The 25,364-nt window shown below is 38.2% G+C and overlaps 1 protein-coding gene and 1 pseudogene across 14 annotated transcripts in view; one reads left to right on the top strand and one right to left on the bottom strand.

The window, feature by feature from the left end:
* The window catches only part of ICA1 (islet cell autoantigen 1), a 142,793-nt gene that overhangs the window by 78,210 nt on the left and 39,219 nt on the right, over positions 1 to 25,364 (top strand). For all 14 annotated transcript variants that reach the window (XM_073898862.1, XM_073898872.1, XM_073898864.1 and 11 more), the window contains 2 exons: positions 22,855 to 22,980; positions 24,015 to 24,113. In XM_073898862.1, the coding sequence (XP_073754963.1) occupies positions 22,855 to 22,980; positions 24,015 to 24,113 (225 nt within the window). The remainder of the gene's footprint in view (positions 1 to 22,854; positions 22,981 to 24,014; positions 24,114 to 25,364) is intronic.
* On the bottom strand, positions 20,604 to 20,675 carry LOC141373943 (U4 spliceosomal RNA; annotated as a pseudogene).

Below are 25,364 nucleotides of genomic sequence, written 5' to 3'. Positions count from 1 at the left end.
GCTTAGTGTAATACCCTCTAGTTCCATCCACGTTGTTGCAAAGGGCAAGATTTCCTTGTTTTTTTGATGGCTGCATAATATTCCGTTGTATATATATACCACATCATCTTTATCCATTCATCTGTTGATGGACATCTTGGCTCTTTCCATAGTTTGGCTCTTGTGGACATTGCTGCTATAAACATTGGGGTGCACGTACCCCTTCGGATCACTACATTTGTATCTTTGGGGTAAATCCCCAGTAGTGCAATTGCTGAGTTGTAGGGTGGCTCTATTTTCAACTTTTTGAGGAACCTTCATACTGTTTTCCAGAGTGCCTGCTGCATGGTCCCTTTAAATCCGTTGTCCTGACTTAACTGTTAATGATGCTCCTTTCATTTGCAAAGTGCCCCTGTGGGGACCATAAATTATATGGTCACCCTTCTGTTATCCCTTTGGCCGAACTGTGTATCCCATGATCGCCCCCCTTTTCCTTTCATCTGGAATGTCCTTCCCTTCATCTGTGCTTATCCAATATCTTCCTCTTTTTTAAAAAAACCATTCATGTGTTGCTTCCTCCACTCTTCCACTTTATATACCACCCTCTTGCCAACTAACACTTTCTACTTTGTATCATGATTATTTATGCTAGTGTAGCTCCTCTTCCAGATTGAGGTCCCTAAAGAAAGAAACCATGTCTGATGAACAGTGTTTCTTGCAGCATAGAACACGGGGTCTTCCATGCCTGGAAAAATAACAGACATCAGTTACTGAGTGCTTATTAAGCGCTAGGCACTGTGTGTATGGTGTATAGACACTGTGTGTATGGTGTATAGATCACGTCAGAATATATTTCTTTAATCCTAACAATTGCCCTGAAAAATGCAGTGTCTCTGTTTACGAATTTGGCAACTAAGGCATGGGTTAAATTACTTGGAAACAGTACGTCTGGGTGCAAACATCTGAACCCAAATCTCTCTGACTTCAAAGAGCATGCTCTTAACCTTTTCACTAAAGGACGCTGGTTCTCAGACCTTACCATGCAATGCAGTCACCTGGGGGGCTTGTTAAAACTTGTGCTGAGCCCCATCCTACTTTCTGACTTAGTAGGTCTGGGATGGAGCCTGAGAATTACACTTCTAACAAGCTCCCAGGTGGTGTTGATGTTGCTGGTCCAGGACGTACATTTTGAGAACCACTACATAAGCACAGTTATTCATCAGTGAGTAAATGGATGGATGATAGATCATTTGATTTAAAGTTCTGTAAGTCTGCTCTGCACTTTATACATTAGGGACGTTCATATATTCAGTTATTATAATTCTTAAAAGATCAGGGTTAAAATTGAGTTTTATTTTAAATACCACTTTTAGCTATCTCATAGTATTATTTAAATTTAAATAGATTTTTTTCTATTTTTTTTAACCAAAGAAGGATAGAACTCTTTTCATTTATCTTTTTCATTTTCTTTTGTATCTTAAAAATGATTAGTTCTAAGTAATGTTAAAGATGGCTTATAGATCTTTCCCCTCTCTCTCTGAGGTAACTTTATCTTCTCTGTACTCCTGGGTACATGTTTAAGACTCAATAGGTTTTTAAACCACAGTAGATTATTAGATATGTATGGATTATTTCTCCAAACCAACATGTATTCTGAAGGAATTATTTGTAAGTAGTCTGGGAAGAAAGCTATCTTGTGATTTTTATATTGTGATATATTCCCCAAGGATCATGATTAAAGCAAATTTCCTTTCTTCTGCTCTGTATCACCTCTTACCAAAGCAAACCATGATATGAATTCAGCTATTATTTCAGAGTAAAGAGTGGAGCCCTTTTGACATTGAGCTTGTTGCCTCTCATTGATAAAAGGTACAGCTGGAGTGGAGGCAGTGTACCTACCCTTTTTGCTCACATCTCATCTTCCCAGCCATTTGAAATTTCTTTGAATGGGAGTCATGCCTTATGCATCATTTAAAACTGTCTCTATCTCATTTTACCCTCACAAACACCCTTACGTGGGGGCATAATTGTGCTAACCACAGGACCTTGCATGTAACTCCTAATAATAGCCTTAAGCATTACAATTTTTAAAAAAGCTTCTGATATACATTCTCTTTTGTTTATCTCATGCTTATTTTCCAAATCTAATGGCAGAAACTCAGAAAAGTTAAATAACTCGCTCAGTATTACAAAGCTAGGAAGTTTCTGACCCATGCATAGAACTCAGGCCTTCTAGCCCTGGATTGGATGCCCTTTCCACTCCATCACATTGCTAGAGGTTTTAACAACTGCTTGTTGACTGATTACGTGAAATTATACCAAAACTGCCACCCTCTACAAACCCCACCCCCCCAGCATACACATGATTAGTATATGCCTATGTCTTATTGGGTTGGATTGGCTTCTGATATGGCTGCACTGTTCATGCTGTAGGCCAGGACCATGGATAACGTAGGAGTAAAAATAGCCTTTACAGGAACAAAGATTTGGGGAAGAAGGGTGTTCAAAATCATGTTTACCAGTAAAGATACAGCCTTCACTTTCTTGGTTAAAGATTTTTAGGAATGTAGGGAAATCTTCCTGTCAATCTCTGCTTGCTGGTTGCTAAGCTGATCTCCCCCATCCCCACAGGGGACCAAGAGCTGAAAAAAGTAAACTCAATTTTGTAAGTCAGTCTGTTTAATTGTAAGTTCCTTCTCTTATCTCTGTTTCCCCTTTATTATTCTCAAGGCTTTAGGAAAGTTGGGGTTAGAGGGTCTAGTTTGATTGCCGATTATGCAGTGGGAAATTAGGGAAATGTCATTGCAACTCCCTGCACATCCAGTGTTGTTAGTGAGGAGCTGCGCCCTGAAGGCACTGGTCATGGAGGCACAAGTTCAGGGATATGCCACCTAGGCATCTAATTTCCTCATGTGGAGATTCTCATTTACATTGCCAACCTTGGGGTAAGAGTGGGTTTCCTTTCCAAAAGAACTGTGTAACACAAAAGTGAAATAGAAAGTTACATCATACAAAAGTAAAATTTTAAAAAATGAAACATTTTCAAAAATAGGATAAATCCTAAAGGTTAGATCTGGTAGCTATTCTGGAAGATGGTCTTCATTCAAAATAATCTTTTACTTCATTTTTATTTTCTTATCAACAATAAAAATTAGGAAGAAATACAGCACAGCACCCTTAAGACAACCGCCAGGATTCCAGAGATAATTGGCATCCTTTTAACTGACTTCACTTTGGGACAGCCCAGTGGTTGATCTCTACTGACTCTGGTTTTCATGAGGAAAAGAAAAGAATCCCTTCTGCTCTGTTCAAATTTCATAGTAAATCTGTCAAGTATTTATTGAGTAATTAAAATACGCCAGGTACTATGCAAGACTCTGGAGATAAAATTGTGAATAAGGCCATCACTGCCCCTGCCATCTTAGAATTCATAGTGTAGTAGGGGAGACAGACATTAATCAAGCCATCAAAAGTCTAGTGCTAGGAGAGAGGGTCTAAAGGATTTTGTTGGGGCACATAGTAGAAATGCCTAATTCTGTCCTGTGGATCAGGATAGGCTTTTCAGAGATGCTGTGTTTTAAGCTGAAGACTGTGAGTGCATAGTTAGTAGCCTGGCAAAAGGGAAAGGGGATGACAGGAGTTTTTCTGGCAGAGATGTGGGATGTGAGAAATCCAGAAAGGGGTGGGACAGAGAGAATGATACAAAGAAATGAAATTAACTGGAATATTATGTTTTTCTACCATAAGCTGTGAAAATAACTAGTGGTAACTTTAATTTCATAATAGTGAAGTAGGTTCAAAGAACATTGTTCCAGTAATATATGCTCAGGTATGTTCAACTCTTAGTAAGAAGACTTTACCATTCAGATAATCTTCTAGACAGTTTTCACTGTATTATATATTTATTTTGTGTGTGAGTTGTGTTGCTTTTATCTTTTAAGGAAGATGATGCAAATCCTAGTAATGCCTCACATTTTTAAATTAAGCATTGGCTTATTTTCTTAGCCACATTTAAAAACTGAAAATGACAGGTACCTAAGAATACATCTAACCAAAGACATGCAAGACATCTATATGTCTACATTGCTTAGAAACTACAAAACTACAAACCATTGCTTAGAAAAATTAAAGCAGACTTAAGGGAGAGATATACCATGTTTATGGATTAAAAGACTCCGTTTTGTTAAGATGTCAGTACTCTCCAGATTGATCTGTAGGTTAAATGCAACATCAGTCCCAATCCCAGTGGGAAATTCACAGGAAATTGTGAATTTCTATGAACTTATATAGAAATTCAAAGGACATGGAATACCCAAGATGATCTTTAAAAAACAAGAACAAAGCTGGAGGACTTACATTCCTGGATGTTAAGACTTACTAGAAAGCTACAGTAATTAAGATAGTGTGGCATTGACTAATGAATATAATCCAGTAGACCAGTGGAACAGACTAGTAGTCCATAAACAAACACACACACAAAGTTACCTGATTTATGTCAAAAGCATTACTGTGATTCATTGGAAGAAATAACGATGCTGGATCAATTGGATATCCATATGGAAAACAATGAACATGACCTTTATTTCATATCATACACAAAAATTAATGAGAGATAGATCATAGACTTAAAGTCCAAAGGTAAAACAATATATCTTTCAGAACAAAACATAGGTGAATATCTGAAAGACCTTGGCACAAAGAGTTTTTTTTTAATTTTTATTAAAGTATAATTGACATACAGTGTCATTTTAGTTTCAGGTATACAATATAGCGATTCAACATTGCTATACATTACTCAGTGTTCATCATGATAACTGTATTTTTAATCCTCTTCACCTCTTTTCACCCATCCCTTACCCGTGACCCCGCTGGCAACCACCCTTTTGTTCTCTGTATTTAAGAGTTTGATTTTTTTGTTGGGACAAAGAATTCTTAAACAGGACACAAAAAGCACTAACCATAAAAGAAAATAATTAATTGTACCTTATCAAAATTAAGAAAGTCTGTTCATTAAAAGAACACTGAGGAAAGATAAAAACTATAGTGGAAGAAGATATTTGTAGTATAGATATTCAACAAAGAACTTGTATTCAGAACATCTAAAGAAGTCCTACAGAAAGAAAAATCCCACCTAGTTAAAAAAAATGGGGAAAACATATGAACAGACATTTGACAAAAGAAGATCTCAAAATTGCCAGTATGAATATACAAAGGTATTTACATTATTAGCCCTAAGGGAATGATAATTAAAACCTACCAAATGGCTAAAATTAAATAAGACTGACAATCACAAATGTTTGTGAGGTGTGGAGCATCTAGAACTATTGTACGTTGCTGGTGGGAGTAAAAACTGAAAGAACTACTTTGGAAAACTGGCATTATCTACTAAAAATATATACTTCTAGGGTTATATCCAAGGAAATTGAGTGTTCATGTAAAATGCATGTACAAAAATGTTCATGGTGGCATTATTTTTAATAGCCCCAAAGTCAGAACAAACCAGATGTCCATCAACAATAGCATGGATGAATTAATCCAATAGGATACTATACAACAAAGAAAAATAATTAATTGTTACTACAAGGCAGAAATATGGATGAACCTCATGAGCATGGTGTTGAGTAAAAGAAACCAGACATCCCAGATTATGTAGTATATGATTTCATTGGTATGAAGTTCAAAAGCAGGCAAAACGAATCAATGGTGGTAGAGGTCAGAATATATAAAATAGTGGTTCTATTTTTGAGGAGATATTGATGGAGTGGAACACAAAGGAGACTACTGGAATGCTGAAAATGTCCTATATATTGATCCAGATGGTGTTTAGGTATACAGTATATTTTAAAGCATATCGAGCTATACCTTAATGTACTTGAATATAAGCTGTATTAATTAAACAGTAACAAAAACACAAAATAATTAGTCTGAGGCAAGAAAGGGAGGAATAGAGGCATAGTGCATAGACTAAAATGAGTTTTAGTGGTATAATTATTTAGAAGCACTTTAAGAAGAAAAGGACTGTTGTACTGATGGTGTCTTATTTGTTTACATCTTCAACTTTCTGATTTCCTGAACATTTCAAGCGTATATCTTCCAGCCCTAAATATCAAGAGACCTCTTCTATGCAAAAATATTTAAAAAATGACTTTTTCTCCCTAAGAAAAGTATAATTAGCATTTGGAAGTTTGGGGACTTGGGCTAAGAGCATCAGAAGTTCACCAGAGAGTCATCTAGGACTTCTCAGTTCTAATGATAAAAAAAAAAACACAACAGAAAAAAGAATTTTTCAGCTGTTTCACTCTTTTCAGATTCACCCCACCACACTTATCTTCTCCACTGTTGCTGTACAACATTTCTTTTAAAATTCAGTCTCATTATACATATACATACATATACAAATAAATAAATAAAATCTTAAAAAAAAATTCAGTAGCATTAAAATGAATTTTTGAACACCTTAGTAATCACCTGATATTAACAACATTCTTTTTTTTAAGATTTATTTATTTATTTTTTTGACAGAAAGAGACAGCGAGAGAGGGAACACAAGCAGGGGGAGTGGGAGAGGGAGAAGCAGGCTTCCCACGGAGTAGGGAGGCTGATGCGGGGCTCGATCCCAGGACCCTGAGATCATGACCTGAGCCGAAGGCAGACGCTTAACCGACTGAGCCACCCAGGCGCCCCTATTAACAACATTCTTGTTGATGATCAAAATAGTAATGGAAATATAAAATCTTTGGATAGCTGACAATTATCTATGGAAGTGTTAGACTTTAACCTACTTCCAACGTATGTCTAGCATCTTGTCATTTAACTCTTCTTAATCCCTATATTAGGTAGAATAGTCTAGGTTAGGCCGTGTTACAGAGAGGCACCCCAAATTCCATAATCCCATGGCTTAAACCAACAGAAGTGTTGTTTTGTTTTGTTTTTGCTCACCAAATAGTCCTGGGCAGGTGTCCAGGTTGATGAAATGGCTCTCTTCCAATAAGTTATTCAGAGACTTGGGCTGACAACAGCTTTGTAATCTTTAAAACATGCTTCCCAGTGTTCCCTCGATGTGGACATCCCAGTTATACTGAAAGGAAACAGAGCGTGCGGGAACATGTGTAGAAAGGCTTTATGGGCCAAGCTTGGAAATAGTGTATGTTACTTCTGCTCACATTCCATTGGAAAGAACTTTGTCTTATGGCCACACCTGTTTTCAAGGGAAAATACAGAAGGGCAAATGGATTTCGGTAGATAGCACAACCTCAGTCACAACAGCTCTTGGTCATCACACTGAAAATCTGAAATATTCTCAGGCCTATACTGACAAAAGGAATTATCACCAACACAGAATGTTAATGGATTGGGTGTATACAAAGAACACAAAACCCACATTTTCCAGAACAGCTGATATAGAGAAAATTGGAATGAGTTGATTTGTAGCAGGAAGGAGACAGAAATGTTACAGAAATATGTTGAATCTGTACACAGAAAATCTTTTAAAATTTTAGACTAATGGGAAATTGAGGTGTTGGAACAGCTTCCTTATTGGCATACAATTATTGTGACAGTGTCTTCTTCTAAAAAAAAAAAAAAGACATCAAGTGACAGAATGTCCATCTATGAAAGTAGACTATAAAAATAGAAGCTATAGACCCAAAGGGATGGTGTGTATTCCTAGGCACCAGGTTAAAAACTAGAATTTTTAGCTCTGTCAATATTGGGATGATAAGATATGACCCCCCCCAACTCACAGGCTCCCTGGAGAATATAATGGAAGACAGTCAATTAAAGTAATAATGACTAGGAGCACCTGGGTGGCTCAGTTGGTTAAGCATCTGACTCCTGATTTTGGCTCAGGTCATTATCTCTCAGAGTCATGAGATCGAGCCCCATGTCAAGCCCTGCATTTGGCTCCGCATTGGCATGGAGCCTGCTTGAGAGTCTCTCTCTAACTTTCCCTCTGCCCCTGTACTCTCTCTCTCTCACTCTCTAAAACAAAAACAAACAAAATAATAAAGTAACAGTGTGCAATGTGATGAGTGTGAGATAATAGAGGTGTATAACAAAGTGGTGTAGGAGCCCAGAAGAGGAGCATCTGAAGTCAGACTTGGAGATTGAAGTGTGCTTCTTGGAAGAGGAGGCACAAGCTCAGTTTTGAAGGGACAACAAAGGAGGAGAAATATGATATCAATGGGAATAACAGGCGCAAAGGAAGACGATGCATCCCGTTTATGATTTGGGAGATTGCACTGGGAGAAAAGAATGAGAGAGAGACAGAGAGAGGCCAAGAATGAAAGTGAAGTGGTCCAGGGCCAGATCATGAGGGGAGTGTGTGCAAATTACAGAGTCTAGATTCAACCTCAGTGTTGGGGGAACCAGGGAAGGCACTGTTCATGCTTCAGTCTTTTTAGATATTCTTTTTTTTTTTTTAAAGATTTTATTTATTTATTTGACAGAGAGATAGAGAGCACAAGTAGGCAGAGTGGCAGGCAGAGGGAGAGGGAGAAGCAGGCTCTCCACTGAGCAGGGAGCCGGACGTGGGGCTCGATCCCAGGACCCCAGGATCATGACCTGAGCAGAAGGCAGCCGCTTAACCGACTGAGCCACCCAGGCGCCCCTAGATATTCTTGAACATCCAGATCCACACTTCGGAAGTCGAGGACAGCAAACTGAATCCATAAAGGGAGAGGCCTGAACTTTTCCCTATTTGCTCTATTCAGGACCCACTGCCGAGTAAATAAATACAACACCTCAAACAAGGTAATTTTTAGCCTGTCAGTTCACTGTTAATTTATCAGTTGATTTATGTTTGTGAGTTATGATTACTTACAGTGAATGACCATCAATCAGTAAGCATAATAAAAATATATGGTAATATAAAGGACAAACAGTTTTAGCTTGGGCAGCCAAGGGACACAAGCAAATCCCCCAACCTTTCACATGGTGCATAAAACATGAATAAATGTTCAAAAAGGAATAAAAAGAAAAGGAATAATGACATATTTTTTAAACCACAATAAAGTAGAAGAAATACCAATGGAAAAAAAGGATAGTATTGTAGCCTTTTACTATCCTGAAGTATGTGCTTCTCAGATAAGAAAGAAATTGATAAAGCGGGTGCCCTGGGCTCAGTCTTGTGACCTGAGTTAATACTTCCACTAATGACCTGAAAGAGGAAGTGAAACCAGTCAGTTACATTTTCTGATGACAGCATTGCTTTCTTAAGTTAAAAACAGAAAACAGAAAAAAAAAATCACCAGCTGAGCAAACATTAAGGATGTTGGGACAGTGTGATAGCTAGCTAAATTAATCTGGAATGTATCTGCATATTACACACTACATGGTTGTGAATAATTTTAACTGTGTTTCAACCAGGGACTTGAAAACAGATGACCTTTTACTCTTTGTTCCTATATCAGTAGATATATTGTGAGTAATGGTTTGAATTTTAAAACAAGAAGCCGGGATCATAAACTTGTAACATATTAGAACATTTTAATGTAATGAGTGACAGGTCACGAATAGAAAGAATAATAGATGAAATGGCCGACACCTCCATTTTGGGTAATGTACAGTTGCTCTTGCTGGTTTGAGATTTGCTACAATTGGGAAAGCAAAGTGATTCAGTGAAATGAACATGGACTTTCACATCCTGCCCTGCCCTACTGGTCAGGTTGGCTTGGGCAAGTTACCTAATGGTTCTGAAACCCAGTTTCCTTCTCTGTGTAATAGAAACAAAATTATGGTGTAGGAGTATTGCAAAAATCAAATGAGAGTACGTGCATATATGTATTTCACCTACTCAGTAAATGGTGTGGTACTGGTGAGGAAGAAGGATGGTGTCTGGGAAAGTCTAACAGTAATTCAGCAAATGGAGCATGCTGTGCTTTCTTGAAGAGCGCCATTATGTAGTAGGAAAGCAGGACTCATTCTGGTATGCTCTCTTCATTCAGTGTTTTGCATACTGGCTACCTGGAGGCATATAGCCACAGCCTCATGAAATTAAATAGTGTGTAGCTTTCACCCTCATGAGGCTGAATAGTCAGAGCATAGCTGGGCATACATGGGAGCAGGTTGCACACACCACAATTCCGTGTCATAAGGGTGTTTGCAAAGAGACTGACTGCAGAGAGGAGAAACCGCTAACTTAGCTGAGGAGCCTTACAGGAAAAGGTTCTCAGAGGAGAAACCCTTTGAGCAGAAACTTAAAAGGTTGAATAAGAGTTACCATGTGGGCCATGAGGGGAAGTTAGTTTTCCCAGGCAAAGGAATTGTGCAGAAGTGTGGAAGGTTTGGCATGGTGTAGCTGGAGAAGGGAAACTCAGTATGCCTAGAGCATATGGTGCCTGGGAGGTGACGTGGGATGGGCCAAAGGCAGGCTGCAGGGTATGGGTGCAGGGTTTGTATGTCACCCAAGAGGAGAGAGCGTCCAACCCAGGCCAGGTGCTGGCCTTTCTCCTTACCTGCTGGTTGGTTTTAGGCAAATTGTGTTGTACCTCTGTTTTCTCTTCTCTACCAAGGAGGATAATGTTACCTACCTTGAAAAACTATAGTATGAAACAGTTGTAAAACACTGCCCTTTGTGAGAGTGCACTTTTTTCCTTTTCACCCAGTTTGGAACACATGATTAACTGTAATAAAGGAGAGTTAAAACTCTTTTACCTGGAAACTCAACAGAGAGTGGACTGTGGGATGGGCCCGCACTTCCCCTGAATCATCACTGAGATCATTATTTGATTAAGGTATTCATCCGCTGCAATATTTTATACATTCCTAGAACATGACCCTGACACTTTCTTTGGTGTGTTCCACTCTCCTAGTTGACTTTTGCACTCATGATCAGAACATGTTATAAACCTGAACTTGTAAAGCGCAGAGTAGGGAAGAAATTTGGAGTGATTTCCATTAGTATCTGAAAATGAGCATCTGAATGAAGGTTGCCTACCATGCTTGTGTAAAGGAACTGAGATTATGTCAGCTGTATGTGTGCCTTGTCCCGATTACACAGATGGATCCAAAACTCTTGTTTTGAATAAACAGTTTTCATTCATCTAAAGGGAATGCTAGCTGAAAGATTCAATTCAGTCTATAAATTCATCAGTGACTTAACTGAAAAACCCCAGAATTATCATTGTGTATTTGTTATTGCTGAATTGTTAAAGTTCAAAATACGTGTTTAGGAGGAAATGAAGTAAAATGACACACATCTTCCTTGTTTTTGACAAAACCCTGGTAAGTAACCATCATAGCCACTGCATTAAACATGTATAGATTCTTCTCTCTTTTTCCTCTCCTTTTCTTCTTTCTTTCTTTGACTGCAGCTTCCCTCTCTCTCAAATCAGCCTACTCTCCACCCTCCTTGAATTGGGTTGAAAATCAGCTTGGACAACCCATTTATTCCCCTCCCCAGTTTGCCACCACACCCCACACATTTTTTCCAGCCTCTCACTCCTGCCCCACCTGGTTCATTAGCTGTGGTGCTGAGTCTAGCAAGACCAGGGAGTTGATCCCTTCTCTCTTTTGTCTTCTAGACTGTGGAAGTGCTTTCTCCAGCGCCATGTTGATCTACCTTGTCCCTCTATTTCCTTGTATCAGTGGAGCATGCCTCTTTCTCTGGGTTTGTTCTAGAATCTCTCGCTCTCATTCTTCACTATCTTTCTCCTGGTATTTAGAGGTAATTCTCTGAAGTACAGTGTTAGAATGATGCTGCTAAGTGTGAAAGTATTTGTTTCCTGCACTATAGAGTGTAAGTTTTGTGGGGGGTTTTTCTTGCTGTCTTGAGGGAAAATCCCAAACTACGATGTGTGTGTGCTTGTGTGCGTGCATGTGCGTATGTAATGGGGTAGTAGGAATGTGTAAACTTTATATGTACATCTAAATATCATTCAATTCCAGTGGACTAGATTCATTACAAAAGCATAAAGGAAAAAATGTATATAAAATGAGTTTTCTCTAGAAACTATAGAAACAGTTATCAAAACTATTCATGCTATCATATGTTGATTTTTAAAATATAGAACTTTCAGAATCACTTTCAGAATGATTAAGAACATCATTTTATCTACTTGTTAATAAACTTACATTTGGCATGTAAACCAGATGTGAAAAGCGTATAACTAAAGACAATGATTATAGTTCCTTGAACAAGCCAAGCACGCTCCAGCCTCAGGGCTTTTCCACTCCCCATTCTTTCTGCTCAGAGTGCTTTTGTCCCTGATATCTGCATGATTTGCTTCCCCTAGGTCTCTGCTCCAAGATCACCTTCTCAGAAAGCTTTTACCAGACCATTCCACTTTAAACAGAATCCTCTACCACTGCTCCCAAATTCTGCAAATTCTATCTTTCCTGTGCTGCTTTATTTTCACCATCTAACAAAACACAGATTTATTTTAGTTGTTTATTGTTCCATGTCACCCATTAAAATGTAACCATCATGAAAACAGAGATGTTGCTTTATTCCCTGTTTCTCTGCAGCACCTAGAACTATGGGTGCTCAATAATATTTCTTGGGAGGAGAGAAGGAATTCAAGAAACAAGAATGGTGCCAAGTAGAGCTAAAACCTCGAATGCTTTGAGGTTTATGAAATATTCTAGTAACAACAGTACTATTGTGAGTGGTGTGGAGATAGGCCCACTATTGGGAACAGATGGTTTAATATATTACATATTCCTTCTTTGTTAATAAATTTGAATGGTTCAATAATGAGTAACTTTTCCCTCATCAACTATCAGGTCATCCTGCTACAGCACAGTTGGACAGGAAAGGCGGTATAAATGTTTGGTCCTTTGTCAAAATATTGGGTTGGTTCACTTGGCATTTTCAACATGTGCCCAATGAGGTCTTTTGGTTTTCAGTTAGTGTGTTCATTTCCTTCTTTTTAAGTATCATTATGAACTCATAGATTTGAATATGTTTGATGGGTCTTCATTGTTGCCAATAATACTTTATTGATGCTCAAATTGTCTTAACTTTGGCTAGTGAGAGCCTCTTCAGGTTGACTCTTGGGTCCTTTTGACATGATCCTGGTAATGGTCTAACTTCCTTTCTTGTACAACAAAATATTTTAGGACCATCATATATTTCCTACACTAGCCCTAGAATCAGCCATTTTGACAAGGATCCCTGGTTATTTTAAGAGAGACATGGTAGGGGCATCTGGGTGGCTCAATTAGTTAAGTGTCTTCCTTTGGCTCAGGTCATGATCCCAGGATCCTGGGATAGTCCCGCATCAAGCTCTCTGCTCCACGGGGATCCTGCTTCTCCCTCTCCCTCTCCCTCTCCCTCTGCCTGCCGCTCCTCCTGCTTGTGCTCTCTCTGTCTCTCTCTCTCTCTCTCTCTCTCTATCAAATAAATAAAATCTTAAAAAAAAATAGAGAGAGACATGGTAGTTAGAGACCATGGTCTGGGTGCTTAGGATGCTCATTACTTCTAATGAGTTCTCATTACTTCTAACTTACAATACTAAGTTAGCCATTACTTTTGACCTTTACTGTGGACAGAACTAGAAAATATATTTTTGGATAATTTAATGTTAATAATGAGAGCAAAGAAAGCAGAACTACTAAACTTCTATTGTATTTTCATTGCCATTAAGGGAAGTTGTATTAAAACTAGAAAGGATAGAAAGTCAGTCTTAAGGAAACCTTGAAGCTTAGTCTATTAAAGTGTCTAATACATATTAAATGTATTTAAATACACTTGGATGGATTATGTCACAGAAAGAACTTCTGTATTCAAATCCAGAAATACTGCTAGTAAGCTCTGAGAAATCAGAGATGGTAGAAATTACACAATAAGCAAGAATTATCCTATTTGTAAAAGGGAATACTAAAAACTCAAAAATTTAATATAGTAAATTTCACTCTGATTTTTCATCAAATTTAGATCTGATTACAATATAAATGGCTTTAAGGATTTAGAAAAAATTGGGATTATTCTGAAGCCAAATGGATTCACTCTAACACCATTTTGTCTTATTTATAATATTTTGTAAGTCTCATATCATGCTCTATTAGATAAAATGGATAAAAATAAGTTGGAGAGGGGCACCTGGGTGGCTCAGTTGGTTAAGCGACTGCCTTCGGCTCAGGTCATGATCCTGGAGTCCTGGGATCAAGTCCTGCATCAGGCTCCCTGCTCAGCAGTGAGTCTGCTTCTCCCTCAGACCCTCCCCCCTCATGCTCTCTCTCTCTATCTCATTCTCTCTCTCAAATAAATAAATAAAATCTTTAAAAAAAATAAGTTAGAGATTAGATTTAAAAAAAGACTAAGCTAGGTCTAGTCTCAGGACACACTTTAAATATAAAGATACAAATAGGTTAAGAGTAAAAAGATTTTTTTTTAAGTAAAAAGATTAATATATCACCTGCAAATCCTAATCAAAAGAATTTTTTTAAATATTTTTTTAAGATTTTACCTATTCATTTGACAGAGAGAGAGACAGCGAGAGAAGGAACACAAGCAGGGGGAGGGGAGAGGGAGAAGCCGGTTCCCTGCTGAGCAGGGAGCCTGACGCAGGGCTTGATCCCAGGACTTGGGGACCATGACCTGAGCTGAAGGCAGACGCCCAATGTGACTGAGCCACCCAGGCACCCCCTAATCAAAATAATTCTTAAGTAGCTATATTAATTTAGACAAAATAGACTTTAGAGCAAGGACTTTTACCAGAAATTAATATAATCTTGACAAAATATGGTAATCCAAGGAATGGAATTCAATTTAAAATGAGTAAACGTAATTTGCTATGTGAAAAGACCAAAACCACACTATATGATCATTTCAATGGAACCAGAAAAAGCATTTGATAAAATCCAATATCCAATTCTGATAAAAATTTTCAACAAACTAAACATAAAAGAGAACATCTTCAATCTGTCATTGGGTATATATGAAAAATATACAGCTAATATTATACTTAATTATGAAAGACTAAACACCCCCCCCCACACACACACACCCTGCTCCAAGGTCAGGAGAAAGGCAAGTATGTTTGCTCACACCAGCTTCTATTCAGCATTATCAAAACTAGTACAATAAGGCAAGAGAAATAAATAAAGACATACAAATTGGAAAGGAAGAAGGAAAGCTGCCTATAATCTTAGATAACATGATATATGTACACGGATCCATAACTCAGTCAATCATTCCATCCATCCATCTATCTATCTAGAGAGGAAATCCTAAGGGATCTCCAAAAAAAGCTTTTAAAACTAATAATCGAATTTAAGAAGATCATAGGATACAAGATCAGGTTATAAAAATTAATCATATTTTTAGTGAGCAGTTGGAACTTGAAATTTCTATTTGATAGCCTCAAAAAATATGAAATATTTTACAATAAATTTAATAAAATGTCAAGGCTTGTGCACTAACATCAACCAAACAAAATGCTAGGAGAATTTTAAAAGACCCAATAAACGAAAAGGTATACCATTTTCCTCAGTCTGAAGATATTGTTAAGATGTCAATTCCAAGTAAATCTGTAGCTTCAGTGCAATCCTATCAATATCATCAAGGCTTTTTTTGAAGAAATGGAGAAGCTGTCCCAAAGATATAATAAGAATAACTTGGAATAACCAAAACAAAAAGAAAAAAGGAAATGTCATAGGATTTATACTACCTGACTTAAAGACTCATTATAAAACTATAGTAATCAAGAGTGTGGTATTGGTATAAGGATAAACATATAGATCAAAATAATGTAAGAGAAAGCCCAGAAATGGATCCACACTTAATAATGCCTTGATTTTTGCCAAAAATGTACAGACAATATAATGGGCATTTGGATAATTTTTCAACAAATGATGCTGGAACACCTGGATATCTACTTCTGGGGAAAACAAAACGAACCAACACCCCTACCTCACACCATCTACAGAAGTTAACTTAAAATGGGTCATAGATCTAAATGTAATAGCTAAAAATATAAAATTTCCCAAAGAAAAAGCACAGGAAAAATATCTTTATGATGTTAGAGAATGGTTTGGTAAGACACAAAAACCAGAAAATATAAAAACAATTAGATATAATCAAAATTAAAAACTTTTCTCTTCAAAAGGCACTATTAAGCAAATGAAAGGCTTATTATAGGAATCATTTCATAATGTACAAAAATATTAAATCACTCTGATGTATACCTCAAACTAATAGGAGATTGTATATCTATTACACTTCAATAAAATCAACTTTTTAAAAAAACTTGAGAAGACAAAAAAAAATTGCAAAGCAAGTTAAAGATTTGAAGAAAATATTTTCAAGCTTATGTCTAATAATGGATTTATATTTGGAACATATAAAGAACTCAATAATAAGACAAGCCTAATTTTTAAAAAAGTCAAAAGATTTGAATAAGCACATTACCAAAGATATGCAGGTGGCAAATAGACATAAAAAGAATTTCAACATCTTTAGTCATTAGAGAAATGCAAATTAAAATCATAATGACTGTGACTACACATCCATTAGAGTGACTAGAACTTAAAAGACTGAAAATACCAAGTGTTAATGAGGATATGGAACAAATGGAACTTGGATTCATTGTTGGCGGGAATGCAAAATGATATAGTTACTTTGGAAAACAATTTGGCAATTTTTTATAAAATTAAATACACAGTTACTAAAAGACCTAACATTCCTACTCTTAGATATTTGCCCAAGAGAAATGGAAAACATGTCCATACAAAGACTTGTGCTCAAATGTTTATAGCAGTTTTATTCAAAATAGCCAAACCCAAATGAATATACAAATTACACTGTATCCATGCAATTAAATACTACTCAGCAATAAGAAAGAACACAATGCTAACATATGCAACAACACTAATCTCAAAGGGATTATGCTGAGTGAAAGAATCCAGCCCCAAAAGGCTAGACTACACTGTATTATTCCATTGATATGGAACTCTTGTTCCAAGTTCAAAAATCCTTTAAAAAGGGCTCTGATTCATCCAGCTGGAATCAGATGCCTTTCCCTGAATCAGGCAACCATGATGCGTTGTGATTGACTCAACTTGGGTTAAGATGGCCATCCTTGGGCCAGTCAGTGGGAGTGGAGAAATGCCCTATAAAAGGATGTATCAGCTCCCATTTAAGCCACATGATTAGAATAAAGAGAAGATTTTTCAAAACGGAGTGAGGATTTTATTGAGGGAAAACCAAAAAACAGATCACTCGTAAGTTAACAGTTGTCTGCCTACACACATGCATGGGGCACACAGTCTCTTACACATACTTTCATGCATAATACAGTGTCAAAATTGCTCCTGCCACCAATGGCTAAATATATGATGCAATCAAGTGATACAGTAAAGTGATTCAGGAAGGTGTTTGGTTCTCTGACCCTCAAGAGGTCTTGGTTCATTGGCCAGAAAAGAAGATCTTCTTTTAATGAAGCCAAATACCTGACCTTTTGTTCTCCAAGTGACTTCAGGTGGGCTAGACTTTCTCCTGTGGCACCTTAAAGCCAAGAGAAATAATTGCTATATTCTCTGATCTTGAAAATTTTCCCTGGATGTAGGATTGCTGCCTCAGAGGAAAATATGAACAAATCAGTTTTAATGAGGGAGTAGTATTGAGAGCTAGTTGGGAAAGAAACCAAGAATTTTGATGTGGTGTGAGGTGTCCATGAGAAGTTGATATGAGTAGAAACATCTGGTGGAAAGGCAAATTAGATGATGATGCTGGGTTTGGAGTGGTTAGATCCATAGGAGTCATCCTCCATACCCCCAACATCTAATCCCTCACTAGGTCCTGCCTGTTTTACCTCCTAAATATCTCTGGAATCAGAGCACTTTTTTCTCCATATTAGTATCACTACCCAAGTTTAAAGCTGCCATTATATCTCCCCTTGACTCTAGATCCATCCTCATCTACACTCATCTCCTTCCTCCAGTCCATCCTCATACTATAATGAGTGGACTTTTCGAACTGAAAATAAAATTCTGTCTCTCCCATGGTTAAAGACCTCCATTGTTTTTCTGTAGCTTTTAGGTTAAAAACTAAAATCCTAAGTATATGCCTCCAAGGACTGTGCTCTAGAATGTGCCCCAGCCCACCTCTCTTGCCTCATCTCCTACTGTCCTTCTGCTTGCTTCAGCAACTCAGCTACACTGGCTTTCAGGGACCTGCCTTATTGCCCTCACCCCAGGACCCTTGCATATGCTCCTCTCTCTGCTGGAGTATTCTTGCATAGTTAATCATGTTCAGTCCTTCTGAATAGAATTTGAGCACCGCTTTCTTGGAGAATATTCTCTTGGTCAGATTCTTTGCTAAATCATTCTTGTGGGGCAGTGGGGCTTTCCTTCGTTTGGTTTGATATTATGCCCTCACTGATATGAAAATGCCCACTGGACTGTCAGCTCCATGAGGGCAAAGAGCACCTCTGTTTTACTCACTACTACCAGCATGTAGAAGATACTCAGTGAATATTTGCTAAATGATTGGATGGGTGGATGGTGGAAGGCAGAGTCATTTCCTGGAAGAAAATGTAAGAGTAGGATTGTAGTTTTGCTTCATTTTGTTTTTAAAGGAAAGAAAACACAAAAAAAATTTAAAAACCACTCTCAGATTATTTGGTTATGGAGTAATATAAAGACCTTTCCCACTGGATGGGGAAGTCAGATTGAAATAAGAGGATGAATAGCTTTGACTTCACTATATGTAATTCAAGTTGGGGCTGTAAGAGGTAGAATTTCAGGTTAGGAGAAATAAGTACAGAGGAATGCCCTGTAGTTTTGGCACTGAAGACATTGCTCCCTTTTCTGATAAACTGAATTTCTGCAGCCTGGGGAAGGCGGGACTCACACTAAAGGGAGTTTAATATGCGTGATCATTTCCTAGAGCTTAGAGAAAGGTAGGGCAACAGAAATAAAACTAAGAAATAGACAAAGGGTACATTTATTTGACTGAAGATATTTTTAAAGAACCTTGAGAACCACAGGAGCTCCTCAAGATGTTGATGTAATTGAATATAATTTATCTGGGATTGAAAGGAATAATAAAACATTTTTCACTTAAGTGCATCTGGAGGCATTTGAAATTGGACTCTTGATGGTGGCCTATGCTTGACTGTGTCCTCAGTGCTTTGTCCTTGGGCTGCAGACTGGAAATGTGTTTTAGAGAGTAGACATGGAGCACAAAATATTAAATGAACTTTACCATATTCAAAATGCCCAACAGTGTAACATCCTCCTTGTTTGGCAGGGAAAGGACTCAACATTTGGAAACTCAGCAGTGCATTAAGTATTTTAATAATCATTGTTGACACACAAAGCATATGGCCTTTCAGAACTCACTGGGTCAAACGTTGAAGTCTTCTTCTAGGTTTCTAAAATTACTTTACAGAATTTAAACAAAATAAATTAAGGCACATTTCAAAGGGTATTAATGCATGAGCTTTGTATTATAAGCAACTGAAGTTTTCTTATAGGATAAAAGAATATCTACGTAAAGGAAAAAGCAAAATCCACAGCCCCCAAAATTAATTTGCATTTAATGAGAAGATCTTGAACCTCCCCATTAGCAGGCCAGTCTTGTGGATACCTTGTATTTATTGTTTACTCCTATTCATGCTCAGATATCCCCCCCTCATCTCAGAAGCCTTTATTGTCCACCTGCTGATCATTTATATCCATTATCTGTGGCCACAATAATGCTGTGAAATAAGCAATTCTAACATTCAGTATCTTAAAACAATAGGCATTTCTTATTGCTCACAAGTCTGTGGGTTAGCAGGGCAATTCTGGTCTCTGTTAGGCTCACTCATGAGTCTGTGGTCAGCTATGGGGCAGGAAGGGCTTCTGCTCATCATGGGTGGCCTCCCCCAAATCTCTTCGGGTCCACTGGCCAAAGGCTGATCTGTTGGGACAACTGGGCTCTCCTCCTTGTGTCTCTCGCTTGCACAAGACTCTCACAGCCCTCCAGCTGGCCAGCCTAGGCATATTCTCAGGTTGGCCTGGGCATATTCTCATGGCCATCTCAGAGAAGCAAGAAAGTGGAAACATGCTAGCATTTTTTTTTCAAGCTTCCAGTTTCATCACATTTGTTAACATCTCACTGGCCAAAGCAAGTCACATGCCAAGCCCCGAGTCAGAGTGGGAGGAGCCTACAAAGTTAAAGGGAAAAGGGTGGGGATACCGGGAGGCCAGTATTTGGGGCTTTAATGACATCAACCTACGTTCCTGCCCTACACCACCCCCAGCATTAACCAAGCCCTGTTCTGCGCTCTTAGTTTTATTGTTGTATTTTTCCCATTGCATTATAATATAGTTGCTAATTTGTCTTCTCTGAAATACTAGAGGGTCCTTATTCCTAAGCGTATTCATTCATAAGTATTTACTGACCCATTGCTACAAGTCTTATTCCTTTATAGAGGCCCCAGTACCTAGCACTAGTCCTGACACATAATAGGCGCTCACCAAATATGTGCTGAATGAATGCATATGTGAAAGTTCATACCCATATTAATCTCCTTCTCCTTCAGAAGGAAAGGGTGGAGACAGATGCCTCTCAGGACCCCATTGAGGAAGTTTTCCTGGCCTGAGCAACTGGGGAACCAGTGAGGGCTTGCAGTGAGGATCTCAGATGCTTTGAGACATCTTTCTCTTCACATCCTCCCATTTCTTCCCTCTGGAACTTGGGTTTTCAATTAGCAATAATCATGCCTTGGATAAACTCATGGGCTACGATACTGCCACTGTGCAAAGCTGGAACTTGGGTTTTCTTTTTTGTGTCTCCTTATTCCTCTCAAAGGAAGATAGAAAATCACTACTTTTAACTAATTCTAAATTCATTTTATAGTCTGTGCTCCCAGGCATCTTTGCCTAGAGTTTCTCCACTCTACAGTGGGAAATGATTGAACTCCCGGATTTATTTAAGCTCTTCGTGTGGTCAGTTTGGGAGCAGCTAAATGGCTTCCATTTCTCTGGTTTTCCCGGACCTGTAGACCAAAGATACAGAAGAATTCTTAGAAAATGTTTTATATAGTTACAGATACAAGACTCTATTCATATAGGATATTAATTCTATCAAAATGGTGTTAAATGCATTGGCTCGTTGTTTTCCAATTCCATATAATCTACAGGAAAAACTTGGGTTTCTGGGTAGAATCCTAATTTCGAACTTCTTGATTTTCCAGTGACCAATATTAAGTTGCTTGAGAGGCAGAATGGTGTGGCTTTGGAGTCAGGCAGGCTAATCTAGAATGGCAGCCATGCTCATTTAGTTACTTCCCCAGATGAAACCTCTTACCCTCAGCAGTCAGAGAGGGTAATAACAGAGGCTAAAAGAGAATGGCTGGCATGTGGTAAGTGAATTGTATTAATTGTTCAATTGTATCAATTGTATTAATTGTGAATTGTAGCTACTATTAAATCGCTTCAATTGTTAAATTGTTATAAATGGTAACAGTTTTATCAATTGTTGCTATTATTATAGAATGTCCTATAATCTTATAGGCTGTGACTCTAAGTAGTATTGTCAGTGGTAAAAATTAATGTTTTATATCAATGATCTTTGTGTTTATTTTTATTAAAAAATAAAATCATTTCTAAAACAACTTTATAGGTTATACCTTAAAATGGTACTTAGACACTTTACCTTTTGAAATGGCCTAGAAAATTTCTTCATTCAGTCACCAAATATATATTCAGCACCTGCTTTGTACCAGGTCACCAGGTACTGAACATGCAATGGTGATCAAGATAGATATCACCCTTGCCTCCTGGTATCCTGTGATGGAAGAACTATCACTAAAGAGTCAGCATTACTCCCAGAGTAATTACTTACCATTACTTACCAGTTATCTACCTACTAACTACAACTGCATGAATTATCTGAAATAAAGTGGTATTTGGCTTGCTTTCCCTGGTTAAAATATAGTGTGATGATGCCTCAGATTAGAAGAAGGAGAAATTTTGACTCACCCTTTTTAAAGTAGCTGTATTATTTTTAAAACCTATTTTATTTTTTAAGATTTATTTATTTTACAGAGAGAGCATGCACAAGCATGAGTGGAAGGAGGGGCAGAGGGAAGGGAGAGGGACAAGCAGACTGCGCTGAGCATGGAGCCCAAAGAGGGGCTTGATCCACAACCCTGAGACCATGACCTGAACTGAAATCAAGAGTCAGAGGCTTAACCAACTGGGCTACCCAGGCACCCCTTAAAAGCTTCCATTTTATTATCAAGTGTATAGAATTGACATTTCTGAATTTTTTACTCACCTCCATTTTGAACTACTACATGGCTGAGGGATAGAGGGAGAATTGCTTGTGTACCTACTCAGTAATAAAAACTTGAAAGTTTATCAGCTTTTTAGGCTGCGTCACAATTCTCTTATTATGTGGTATCCTCGGTTGGATCTTGGAACAGAAAAAAGGACATCAATGGGAAATCTAGTCAAATCTGAATAATGTCTGTTGTTTAGCTAATAGGATTGTGTCAGTGTTGAGTTCTTATTTTTAACAAATGCACTGTGCTATGTAAGATGCTAGCATTAGTGAAGCTGAGTGAAGAATATACCAGAAGTCAGCTTCAAAGAAATATAGGGAAACAAACAACAGGGTGAAGGTTATTCCTTTGCCACCGTGCATGTTTCCAGACTTCTCACCACCGTGGTTACTCAGTGAATGCTCTGAGAGGAGAGGAATTTTAACTTTTGACTGACAAATAGGATGGCAAATCTGCTGTGAAATCATCATATGCAGTACTGTTGTTGAAGTCCTTTGAAGGTAAAGAATGGATATTGTAGGATCTTCTCGCTTGCCTGGAATTTTCAAAGGTGTTTTCTTGTGTGAGAAAGATAAGCCCACTATGGGTCTTCCCTCACTGGCAAATTTTAACCACCTAAGAGTCTGAGTGGTTCAGAAGCTCCCTTTTACTTTCATAGGTACAAACACAAGTACGACTTGCCAAAAAAAGCTTTGACAAATTGAAGATGGATGTGTGTCAGAAAGTGGATCTTCTTGGAGCAAGCCGATGCAATCTGTTGTCTCATATGCTAGCAACGTACCAGGTAACAAAGTGTTGTTGGTTATAGTGAACCAAGAATGTTACGAGGTTTAGGGGGACAGACAGACAGTGTTGGAGCTAAAACTATGGTTTGGGCATTATGAAGTTCTGAATGTCTTGCTCACAATTTACTTTCCACCCCTCTCCCTTCTAGTAGACCTACAGTTTACTCAGACTGAATATTAGCTATTTCCTGTGCACACACTGCTTTCACACTTTCCTGCATTTACTTAGGTGGTTCCATCTGCCTGAGTGCCTTTCCCCTCCATTGTACCTTTTCATAGTCCCCTCTGTTTGACGTACTGGTCTGAGTATCGCGTCCTTCAGAAAGCCTCCTCTGAATTCACTCTGCGTTGTAGCCTCTACTTCCCATGGCACCATCAGTCACCTACTCATCAGGTTGTCATAATTCAAGGAACTATTAATTTTTGTCTCCTTCTAGCCTGAGTTCCTTCAGGATAGTACTCATATCCAACAACATTGCTTTTGGGCACCAACTGAGTGTAGGAGGCCAAATTCTGGGTGTTGTAGGGAATATAAAAATTAGTAAGACCAAATTCCCTGTCCTCAAGGAACTTAAAGTTTCAGAAGGAAATAAGATATAGTACATACAGTCTGACTATATTTTCTGTACTTCAAGGAGAAAGCAGGGTGTGTGTGCTAAGTGAAATAAGTTCTACAAAATCCAATGAGGTTTTGAAGAGGGACAAATCGAATCAGCGGAGGGATCACAAAAGTAGATTGGTAATGATCCCTGGGTTTTGGGGGTTGGATCACATGGGACAAGTACAGAAAACAGAGAGAAGAATGGTGGAGCATTATTAGCCATGGGAGGCAGTATTTGGGGGAACTGGGAAGCATTGAGTTTGGCTGAAATACAAGGTATAAAGAGGGGCATAATGGGAAACAAGCCTGCAGGGATGAGTTGGGGTCCTATTTTGGAGGGCCTCGAAAGCCACAGATGGGCACCCTTCTCCAGGGCCTGTGGCTAGAACTGGGCATTCGAAACATTAATAGCTGCACTCTCTTTCCTTACAGACCACTCTGCTTCATTTTTGGGAGAAAACTTCTCACACTATGGCAGCCATCCACGAGAGCTTCAAAGGTTATCAGCCGTATGAATTCACTACATTAAAGGTATGAAAGCTAGAGAGGCCATTAGAAAATCTTATGAAAAGTGATGTTTTGTTTACATCACAGAGTGTCCCTGGCAGCAATCATCATTACTGCAACAGACTCCCAATGTCAAAGAGGGAACTACGCCCCCTAGTATAGTCTTTTTTTTGCATCAGTATTCGTCACAGCAATACAAAAACACAGCTGGAATCTTGGGGTACATATTACTGGAAGGTGAATTGTGGGGACTGGTCCTATTTCTTTAAAGGACTTGTTTGATGTTGTTAAAGGGAAGATTGTCCAAGTCTAGTATACTCCATAACTTTTTAATTATTAAATTCAAATATGCTCACTTGAAAAGGTATTTTTCTTTCCTCTGTTACTTCTGACAAATGTCATTTTATTCTATGAGTATCATCTAATACAGAATTAGATTTTTCCATAAGACTACAAGAATATTTTCCAGTCGAAAAAGCAACATTAAACTCAGTGATTTCTCAACTCAAAGGGGCTATATGCAAATATCTGATTTTCAGGATTACAACTGAAGGTGGAATCATTTTGGTTGCTGAGGGAGAATGCATGTCGAGAAGGAAGTGACTTGGGTTCCAAAAGGATTTTGAGAATGAGAGAATGCTAGGTACTTTGTTGCCAGGTCATATCTTTGGGTAAAAAAAGACCAGGAAAGAACTTGTTAATACCTTGAAATTACCTTTCTTCTAATTTTTCAGGTAATTTGTAAATGACTCATCGCCTTGCTTGAGAAAACATTAAAAAACCTTTTTTTTTTTTTTTTGCTTTAAAACACCTCTCTGATTTTGAGATGTTTATAATGTCACTGCATCTATAAAAGTACTAAGACGGAAACCTTTAAGACCCTGGCCCTTTAAATGAAAGTCCTAAGAGGAACCCACAACAGTTCACTCACCTTGAGATGCACCTGCCCTGACTCCAGACAGGACATCTGGCCAGTGAAGTTTGTTCTTCATAATCCTCCCGTCAGCTGGTCATTTGCTCATTTATTGGCACTCGCTGACATGCGGCATGGTAACCGGATTCAGAATGTGCCCCTTTTTTGCTCTGTCGGCTGGACTGAAGCATTTGAGGGGAGGGACTTTTTATTTCCTAGGTATCGTCCTTTGTCCAGCCAAATGATCTATATCCAGTGAACCCAAAGCCTTTCTTATCACGTCATCAGTATCACCAATGTTGGTAAGACTGTATTCCTTCCCCATAATTTATTGCCCACTTTTAGCACCTTGGGAAGCAGCT

Source organism: Callorhinus ursinus, unplaced genomic scaffold (genome assembly GCF_003265705.2).
Source record: "Callorhinus ursinus isolate GAN/ISIS: 27379988/994484 unplaced genomic scaffold, GSC_fseal_2.0 scaffold12, whole genome shotgun sequence".
NCBI lineage: Eukaryota > Metazoa > Chordata > Mammalia > Carnivora > Otariidae > Callorhinus > Callorhinus ursinus.
This window is presented reverse-complemented; position numbering and strand designations above follow the sequence as displayed.